Below are 10,888 nucleotides of genomic sequence, written 5' to 3'. Positions count from 1 at the left end.
GGATAGGTTCCTGTTCCTGTCACAAAACTGAAGGTCACACACTTCATCACTTCTGGTAGCTGACATCACTGACATGTCTCCCCCACCTCTTCCTTCTTCATCACACTCTCCTCCCCCTCTACTTTCAATTCCCCATCTTCTTCCCCACACTGCCAGGCCAAGCATGCTCCCCATTCCTCTTTCCTCCGCTCCAGGCATTTTGGGTACTTGTCCTGCCCTTTGGACCTCAGGGACTCTGTGTTCCTCCCATGGCATACACAGTCTGCAGTAATCTTGCACAACATCACCTTCTCTGTAAACCAGAGATCTGCCATAGCATGCTAGTTGTGGTTGCTAAAGGCTGGGAAACACATAGAATCCCTTGCACCAATCTATAGAAAAAGGTGAGATTAACTTTCTCAATACTCTCTCTTGCTAAAACTTCTTGTTTTACCACTTCTTTGGGAGTACTGGAATGTTTTCAACCTCTAACATATTTCTTTCTTTCCCTCTTCTTACAGTGTCATGGAGGCCTGCATATTCTTCCTTTGTGCTATGATATTTCTCCCAGGTAAAAGGCACATTTTTAATTTTTAAAACTATTTTGATTGTTTGTGTCCTACTATGTGATACTTTCTCACCCACTAAGAAGCTCATTCCTTAGTAGTATTAATCACTTCCATTGCACAATCAAGGTCATATAGCCCATGTGACATGTATTTAAATTGTGTGCAGGGACTCTATAAAATATATATAGTAAGTACTTCCTCTCTTCAACTTTATATCTTTACATTACACTTATTTTATGTTGCTCCTAAATTCCCAATTTAAATCTGTCTTTAAAATGTGCGTGTATCACCTCTGTGCATTATAGAGAAGAGTGGTACTAAACCGAAAACTGGCAGTCTGATATGGGACAACTGGAGTTTGAGGCAGCCACAGAGTTCATTTTGTAGTCTTGTGCTCTGGAAGAACAGTCAAAACTATGCACCAGGAGAGAGACTGTAAATCTTCTTCTCCTTTTGAACATAGCAGAGATGTTTGTATCTTCTGGGACAGAGGGCTGCATTTCTTATTCCAAGAAAACACAGTCCCCCAGACCACTACTCATAACAATGGACACATGCACAGGAGAAAGAAGGAGAAAAATCATCCCTTCTGTAGTGCAGTTCATCCCTTCTTTGCATGAAGGCATAATTGTGTTTATTGACCATTTCTGTTAACAAGATCAGCAGCAGAACAGTTAAATCTGACATTTACTCTGTCATTAAATTCTAAATTAATTACAGAACAGTTAAATCTGACATTTAATTTGTCATTAAACTTTAGATTAATTCTTCATTGAGATTGAAAGTGTTCACCTGTTTCTGACCTTCTGGTCATGCATTCCCTAGACACTCACACTTACCACACAGTGTGTACTTCACAGTTTCTTCAAAAATTTAATACGTTGTTATTTTCTTAGGAGAATTAACTCAACTTTTTAAACAGAAATTGTGCATCTATCTTCTTTGTGGCAGAACCTCATTACACTCAGGATGCTGCAAGCAAGAATTGTTTGAATCTTTGGCCTGGAGATAAGTCTTCTAAAATATAGATGCTCATGATCTCTGTGTGGCAGGCCTTCTTTGGAAAGTAAAATATGGGAAGAAAAATAAGAAATAGTTTTATGACCTGAACTCATCATGACTAAATGAGTTAGTTTGAACCACTACTGTGTCCTGTCATACCTAGTGGGATAATTTGTGTCTAAATGTTGGTGGTTTTATTTCCACTGTTGTTAAGTGTTGGATCTCTGAGTGCAACTTGATATTCTTTTGTAGCTGGTGGAAATCTTGATTTTTCTCTCTCTCTGTCTAAGGTATTGCTGCCAGTGTGCATCCAGTGAAGGCATTTCTCCATCACACTGCACACCTATCCTGCTATTTTCCAAACTCTCAGGAAATTGATGTGAAGAATTTAATAATCTTTTGGCAAAAAGACAGTAAAGTGGTGCACGAAGTCTATCATGGCCAAGAAAAGCATGAGAACCTTAGTCCTGAATATATAAATCGCACCAAGGTGGACATGGCCAAATGGACCTTGCAGCTGTTAAATGCAGGAGTTGAGGACGAGGGACGCTATCAGTGTATTATTATGCAAAAAACCCCTGAACAACCAAAAATGGTCATACACCAATCTGAGTGGTCACTGCACATCATTGGTAAGTAATCTCTTCCCATTGCCATCTGGTCTGTGGGATTCTCTGTGATTTTGTTCAGTCCAGAAATATGGGCCCTGTCTCCAAGCCCCTGAAATTGTGCCTGTTCTGGAGCAGAATTTCTAAAGATGGAAAAGAGACTTGCTTCCTGCAAGTTTTATGGCTTTTAGGACTCTGGAAAATAAACTTGTTTATTTGCATCTGACAAACTACCTTCTATTAAAAGTAGCAGTAGTTATCCAACCTTATCAACACTGGTGGCAAATTAGAATTGAAACATAGCAAGATCTCTGCAAACACACAGCTATTTTATGATCATATAAATCACAGGGAAAATAAAGAAAAAACAGCCCACATGGAGGAGTAGAAATTCATATGTTTAGCTAAAGGAAGGCAGAAAATACCTCTGAAGAAAATTATATACATACACTGGTGAGATACCACCTGATTTTTCTGCATCAGAGAATTTTTTCTAATCAGAGGAAAAGGCAGTAAATCTTTTAACAGGGAGATGGGAGTGAGGCACCAATGTTTTTTTCACATTTTTTAATATTTTTTAAAATTCCTAATATATAATCCTAATGTTTCTCTATTTTAAACTATTCTGTTAGTAGCCTTTATCTGTATGCCTGTGTTCTGTCTTCCACTGTGGTAGTACTAGTCATTAATAAAGCAGCTTCTAACTTGCACTGGTGTTTTCAGGCTTCAGCATACTGCTTTAAAAGAGAACAGGCCAAGTGTAACAGCAGCCAAAAACAGGGTACCAGGACAATTGACCCCATTTAGCTTTGTGCTACTAGCAAGTGTTCCCTTGTTCCACAGACAGAAAATGTAGATTGTTAATTTTGATTCTCCCAGGATCTACTAGAGAGGCATTTTCAGTGGTATTTTGGAACTCAGAAACTTACAATGTGCACTTAGTATCAAGGCCCTTGCTTTAAGATGTGTAGCATCAAGTGCTCAATCAATTCAAACAGTTGAATCAGTTATCAGTTTACCCAAAATCTGAGCAACATGTTACAGATATCTCACTCTTAGGACTAAAAGTCTCCTACACCTTTTAAGGTTTAGCTTAGGAAGACAGTTTTAACAATGTGCTGTTGACTTCCTTCCAAATTACTCTCTGTTCAATAAACTCACAAAGGAAGGAGCAGTATAAAACCATATTTTAAAAAAACTCAAGCCCTTCAAAATAATTAGATGAAAAATGCAAATATTGAAATGTACCTGTGCTTACATGCTGCTTTTTAATTAGAATCTCATATCATACAGGGAGGGATTTTTGTAGTTTGGCATGTCACACTTAAAATGGGCATGAGAACACCTGAGGGCTGTACAAGAATGACAGGGGAGTCACACAAAGCTGTCTGGATCACTTGGTGACAAAGCATTCAGAAATAATGCAGTACCTTCGAATACTATTTAAACATGTCATTTTTATGTATTACATCAGTATAATATATAGATAGCATGAAACTGTGTCAGGAGAGGTTTAGGTTGGATAACAGGAAAAGGTTTTTCACCCCGTGGGTGGGAGGTCAGGCACTGACAAGTTCCCCAGGGAAGTGGTCACAGCACTAAGCTTGAGAGAGTTCAAGAACAGTTTAACCAATGCTCTCAGGCACATGGTTGTGGCTCTTGGGCATCCTTTGTGGGGCCAGGGGCCGGACTTGATGATCTCTGTTGGTCCCTTCTAACTCAAGAAATTCTAGGATTCTATATATATGTTAGATGTATTTCATACAGCCATGATGACTAATATAAAAACAGACTCAGATCCTTCTCCAGAAAAAGAAGGAAGATTTCACAGTGGAAAACTTTGGCTCTTAAAAATGCAAGGTAGGGACCATGCCGACATGCAGCTTAACTGGAAAATCTGCTACTGTGGCATGTCTGCAGTGCTTCCTCTGGATAGATCAATAAGGGAAGTAGGTGAGACTAGGGAAGCTGTTTCAAAATATGCACTACTCAGAGTATTGAAACTGAAATGATGTCACAAGAGAGACTTACAGTTGCTCATTTTAAAGGGGATGTTGAAAAACTGAAAAGTGTGAAAAAAGCTCTAGTAGAGTTATCTGAATATTGGAAAAAATACAGTCAACTAGAAACATTAAAACAACAATCTTACAACCTTATAACACAGAATAATCAGAAGAGTTTTGTTTCCAGAGTGTGAGAACCTGAAATACATGTAAAATACTGCATATTAAAAGAAAAAAAAGAAAAAAAAATTATTCTGCAACAGTCAGTGTCTGGAAGGAAGTAAGGCAGATGGTCACTTAAGAAAATAGAACAAAAGCAAAATGATTAAGCCATTGACAAAAATATTAAGGGCTTGATGGACTGCTGTCTCTTGAGTTATTTAAGCTAATCCCAAAGTTTTTTGGAAGACACTATCATTAAATACAAAAGACTTCCTGAAATGTACTTTTCTATTAACAAACATAAACCTCATATATGTAGCCCACACCCTGAATGCACCCAGCATCACTTTTCAGTAAATTGAGGTTCCAGAAACTATAAAAGAGAAGTGCAACCTATATTCCACTATTTTCACTTGCTTACTGTCAATAAGATTGAGGCCCTTAAATCACTTGGATGTTGTGGCAAGTTTCATAGCCGTGGATTGCATTCTTGCTATCCCTATAAAATACCAAGGAGAGAATAAATACTCCAGACCAAAGGTCTGACAACAGTCAGCAAAGCAAGTCAGACCTTGAGCTTTTCTGAAGGACAACTTAACTAAATTTTGAGGTATAGAAAATGGGAGCCTTTTTCCATTTTGAATTCATATCCATCGACTCTCTCGGGGGGATTTAAGTGACTAAGCTAAATCCTATGCATTGTGTATTAGGATAGAGAAAATAAAAGCAGCATCATGTATCTTCATTCATCCATATTAACAATCCTCTAGGGCAAGGATTAGATCCTTGTTCCAACACATTGAGTGTGTGTGCAGAAGAGTGAGACCCTCTTAAGACTCACATTTTTCTAAGAACCCTTTTACCTTCTCCAATATTTCTGCACATTGTCTTTAGTCACATTGGCCCTAAAAAAATGAAGCATTTGCAATGAAATCTTAAGTCTACTTCTCAGGATTTGTTTCTGACTTTTTGGGAGGTTCTCTGGGGTTTTTTTAACTTGCTATGTGCCAACTTAGTGGTCAGTATTATGTTAACATTCTCTCTTTCTCCTTTTCCATTGTAGTCTATTATTTTTACTATAAACCTCTGACCAAACAAATCCTGGTTGAGTATATCTAGATTAATTAAGAGAGGGTATTGGTTAAAAGCTGCTATTTATCATTCACATTTTATGTTTAAATAGTTCTTCCCATTCCTGTTTCACTATTTCTTGCATGGGAAACTTGGCTTTTTAAAGCAACAGGTGTGTTTTTCATTTATTGTGATGAGTGAATGACACAAAATAAAAAATCCTTATGCTATAGTCAATTCCATCAGAAAAGCTAAGCTAAGGGAACCCTACCACAAAGTGATGATGAATTATATGCTGCAAAATGTTTACTTACAATACTGACAGACACCAGGGACATTTCTACTTAAACAGCACTGAACTTTGAACTTACCCCATCTGGATTCTCTCAGATTATTTCTATTTTTACATTTCCCAGTTAGAAGTTTGTGGGTTTCCCCTTACCCATTCAGGATGCCAAAGGTAGGGAACATTGTGGTCCCTTCCCATTTTCTGCTTAAGCCCTTATTTGTTAGCAGGCCAGGTTTCATTTTTCTGAGGTATTAATATATCTTAAAGAGGTGAGAGAGACAGAGGCCCATTGTCTGACTGATCAGACTTGCATCCTTGAAACACCCTGAGAACAAGAAGCAGCAAGTCTTCATACACACCAAAAATGCCATACAAATCCCTTCTTGGAATGCCCATTGTCTTCCTGAAGAAAAGTGTTTAGACTTGTTGTTGCCTGAAAATCTTAAATAACTTAAATCTTAAATAACTGGCAGAGACTGTCACAAACGTGGCGTGGCTGGCTCATGATGCTCTGTCTTTGGTCTATTTCAGCCAACTATAGTCAACCTGAGATAGCAGAACTGCACTCTGGGGAACTAAAGCCCAACGGATATTTGAACCTCACCTGTTCTTCCAGTGGAGGTTATCCAGAGCCCAAGGAGATGACTTGGCTGATTTCACACGAGAACATAACACACAGCAGTACAGCTCACATGGATGTCTCACAGGATGCTGTGACAAAGCTGTACAATGTTACCAGCAAGCTGAACATCCCAGTTCCTACAAGGAGCCCCACTAATATCAGCTGCTTGCTTCGCCTTAGGGAGCAGCTGGGAAGCCTTGTCTCAGTCCCACTGGGCATAGGTGAGTCTCCCTTTGGCCATTCCAATTTCTGCACAGGTAGGAGCCGGTAGTAGTGCAGGACAGCTGATCACAGACAGCAGCATGGTCAAGGCAGGGAATAAACTCTAAGTAGAAGTAGAAGTTGGTTAAAAGGCTTGTAGGTTCTCTATCCTATTCACCGCTGAACGTCCTCTCTTTTCCACATGGGAAATCTTATTACAGCAAGGAGAGGGCACAGAGAAGGAATTGCTACACAATCCAGAACACAGCCCTATTGATCCCCTCCCTGGAAGATAGTAGCAACAAAGCAACCTAGGAGTCTGGATCAGGCAGCAACCAGTCTCTGGAGGTGACAGCTCTTGGGAGAGGTTGTCACTTCACAGAATCAGAGAACTGGTGAGGTTGGAAGACACATCTGGAGATAATCTTGTTCAACCACTCTGCTCAAAGTAGGGTCAAAAGGTAGCACAGCACTTTATCCAGTTGAATTTTAAACATCTCCCAGGATAAAGACCCACAACCTCTCTCAGCAAACTTCCAGAGTTTGACTACCCTGATAGTAAAAAAGGGGTCTTTTACTGGTTTAAAGTGCTTGAGCTGCTATTCTTAATCATTCCTTAGAAAGAGGCAGAAGGCTAAACAGAAGAGTTCCATGGACCATATTTGGTTCACAAACTGCCAAATAAACTGTGCTGAGTTTAACTGTAAAGACCATGAAACTTGGACTAATATTAGAAGCATTCCTGGTGGTTTTCATAACATTTGGCAGAATTAAGTGCACATTCCAAAATGACTATCTGGGGATTTTTCGTCTCTGAAACTGTGTCTTTTTTCAGACACCTCTTGCAAGAAGAAGCTGGGGACCTGAGTTCCATTATGACTTTACTGATGGATTATCTCAGGGTTCCACATGGCTGATCCTTTCTTTAAACTAAAGCAGTATTTATTTATCTTCTGGACCAGGAAAACTTCTTTTCACATGTTTTTGTTTATAAGCTATGGCACAAGAACATCAAAATAAAGACAATTCCCATTTTGGTCATACGTTCATTTGGCTTGCACATGTCTCTTTTAGACAATGCTGAAGATGGAAAGCTGTGCTTCAATTAACAGGAACAAGGAGCCAAGAGGGAATGGTAGCATTGCAGGAAAACTTACCAGGGCAATATAAACATGCACCTTATTACTGCAGATGTAAAATAAATTTGCCAGTGAAGTTTCCTTAATATAAATTTAACTAAAGGGTTAAGTTATCAACACCAGATATGGCAAACTGCCTCTGATGTCTTTGCATTCTAGGACTTTCAAATACTCTTAAAATACAATCCAGAAGCCTTCTAATGTTTGTTCAGCTCTGCACATCGCTTATTAGTCTTGAAATGGTTATATTAGCCATAATGCTGAATCTTCCTCTTTCCTCTTCAATTCTCTCCTCTCTGGCTTTATGAAAATAGATACCTGACAAACAGTGATGGTGGGTAAGAAACCAGGAACTCCACACAAACGTAAGTTTTGTTTGGCAATAACTGAAGCTCTATCAGCTGCTAACCCTGCCAACCAAAACCTCAAAAACACAAAAACCAGAAATAGAGGGAAAGTCCTTTGAATTCCCTGCTACTTTCACATCCCTTACAGTATTTCAGTAGGCTTTGACCATCATTTCCAACAGACACCAAGTAGTAACATGTTCCAGGTTCTTCCAACTTGCATGGTAACACGGAGCAGCATTGGCACAGTAGCTGCTCATTGGCTATTGCACCAATTAAGTTGCTGATCTTTCACATGTTACCCAAACCTTAGAAAGAATGCTTTGCTTTACTGCTGTTGAAGTGACCAGTAAGACCAGGTAGTTTCACTAGTTATTGGAAAGGGAAATAAAATAATGTGGATAGTGATTTATTGACAATAGCAAAGTAAAAAGGATGCCAAGGGTCTCGACCTAAACTTCTATTTCATGTAACTTTGGGATAGAGTGTTTAAAGTAATTGTCACCAAATTAAATCTTGGCTGTGTGTATCTTCTCTGTTTTCTTATTCAGAGATAAAAGAGAAAGAAATGGAGCAAGCAAAGATAAATTTCTTTGGCCCACTTATAGCTGTGGTTGTAGTGATCATTTCTGCACTTCTTCTGGGTTTTGTGATATTAAAGAAGAAGAGAAATATCTTGTCTACCAACCAGAGTAAGTTACTACTTGTCATTCAGCTCTACCATCCCTCAGCTCACAGGATTTACCCTTTGTAATCATCCCTTTACCTACTTTCAAGCTGCTGACAGAAAGTTAGGTTTCATGTTGGACTTAAGCTAAACTTCCTAGGACAATTTAGTTCCTGTAGCAACTTAGTCAATCCTGCAGTAAGTCAAAGCATCTTTCTCCTGTCTCATCCTGGAATCCACTTCTCCCCTTTTTTGTGCTCTGTGAGCCTGTCATGGCACCATCTTACCACCTTTTCCAGTAGTTTCATCCTTTTTTTTTCTGGGTTTGGGGTAGATTTGGCTCTTAAAGTCATTGAACTATATAAATCTTTCTTGCCTATCACTACTATAAGAAAGGGAGTTGGGGCAGGGATGAGAGGAACTTACATGAAGTTCACAAAAGGATCTCTGTCATCACAGAGTTGAACACTGCTCCACCACAAGCTGCCCACACACTGGGCTGAAAGAATTATCTTGTACTGGGAACAGAACTTGATCTTGGCATTTCATTTCTCTATTTTGTTGCGAGACTAATTCTCAGCACTCCAGGGTTTATTCAGCATTGAATCATGTTGACATCAAAATCCATTTTCCTTGTAGCAAGAGGGAAATGCATCCCTCAGACAGTCCTGTTTCCGTATACAGTCAAGGGTCCTGAGCCCCACCTTGTTCTTTTCTAAAATTCTAAGATAACTGGACATTTACTATCAACTCCTTTACCAGCTCCTATTTTTCACATGTCTGTAAATCACATATTGATCTATTCTAGGTGTCAGTCTAGCAGTCTAGAAGCTATCCAGCTTGAAACTGAGGCCATCAGCCAGACTGCTGACTGGGAACCACCTCTGCATCCAGCAAAGCATGAGGTCCCATGTTTTTAGAGGTTCTGCCAGAACAAGAATCCTCCCCAGAAGCCCTACAGAACAACATGCAACACTTTTGTGTGATGGCTGAAACCTACTGCCCAGAGTTCTCTGCTTTTATTGTTGCTCCAAATAGGTAGTAAATGGTAGTAAATATGATGCTCTGCCTGTCTGCATGACTACCTTTTTGTTGTATCTTTTAATATGCACTGTGACAATGTAAAATCCTGAGAGTCAATGGAGAAAGCAGAGCTGTATGGGTCACAGAACATCTCAGAAATAGAAAGAGTTGAGCCACAATCTGTGAATCATATCCATCACTGTAAACACGATCAGAAGTACGCTATTACCCATAAATCACAGAATCATAGAACCATAGAATAGTAGATTGACTTGGGTTGGAAGGTACCTTGAAGGTCATCTAGTTTCAAGCCTCCTCTAACCATGAGCCATAAATGCTTTTGGCAGAGTGACTGTGGCTTTGTACCTGTAACTTTCTTGTAAAGCTTCACATCAGGAAGAGGAACTTTGGGGTATATCCCCACTTTCTGAGAAAAGTCATGGAGTTCCTATCAAGCATTTGAATCTAGAAATAATCTAAAGGAAATACTTGCTTTAAACATAATTTGTGATTAACTTTATTTTTTTTTAATATCATCCAAGCTTAATATACCCAAACAGTTAGTACCTCCACACTTTGTTCCTCTGTTTTCTGACCGAGAGTTGTAAGAGTTGTTCAGGTGCATGCAGGGATAGAAAATGATAGAATGAGGTATCATATGTGTGTATATTTAACCATACAAAATTAGGCTGAACAGATAATGAAAAAATATTACATAAGTCATGTTCCTTTTTGGTTGACTATGTTCTTAATTTTACTTCAGACCTTGATGATAGAGCAATTCATACACTGTGGTATATTCAGCCATAGGAAGGAGTTTTATCCTTCAGAAAAGATCCTTTGTTTCACTCAAAATGTGTCAGTTCTCCAATCTTAAATGATCTCTGCACTTTATATTCTTCAACAGCACTGACATCTCTCCAGAGGAAGAATGCAGCAGAACTGAGACAAAATTCTTCTGAGATCTTGATTGTGTTTGTTGGTCTGACACTTTCAGAAAGAGCAGGGACATTAGCATCATATTCTTAAGACAAATTTCAGCTCAGAGTTGCAGTCTGGGGACATAAATTTTCTACAGTTGTTGGGTAGAAATATTCTTTTCTGTTAAATGATGAGTGTTGCTAGATTTCACCTCAATTTTTACTCCATTTTCAAGTATGTGAGAGAAATGCATGTCCTTTTGAGTTAGCTAAACTATTTGGGAGT

General features: G+C 38.9%; 1 protein-coding gene across 1 annotated transcript; it reads left to right on the top strand.

Moving 5' to 3' along the window:
* Positions 1-500: 500 nt before the first annotated feature.
* CD86 (CD86 molecule) lies at positions 501-9,598 on the top strand. Its single transcript, XM_036390206.1, has 5 exons — positions 501-550; positions 1,841-2,182; positions 6,215-6,526; positions 8,544-8,684; positions 9,468-9,598. Exons 1-5 carry the CDS (start codon positions 505-507, stop codon positions 9,485-9,487), a joined length of 861 nt encoding a protein of 286 aa, XP_036246099.1. The 5' UTR covers positions 501-504; the 3' UTR covers positions 9,488-9,598.
* The last annotated feature ends 1,290 nt before the right edge of the window (positions 9,599-10,888 follow it).

Source organism: Molothrus ater, chromosome 2 (genome assembly GCF_012460135.2).
Source record: "Molothrus ater isolate BHLD 08-10-18 breed brown headed cowbird chromosome 2, BPBGC_Mater_1.1, whole genome shotgun sequence".
NCBI classification, from domain to species: Eukaryota; Metazoa; Chordata; class Aves; order Passeriformes; family Icteridae; genus Molothrus; species Molothrus ater.
This window is presented reverse-complemented; position numbering and strand designations above follow the sequence as displayed.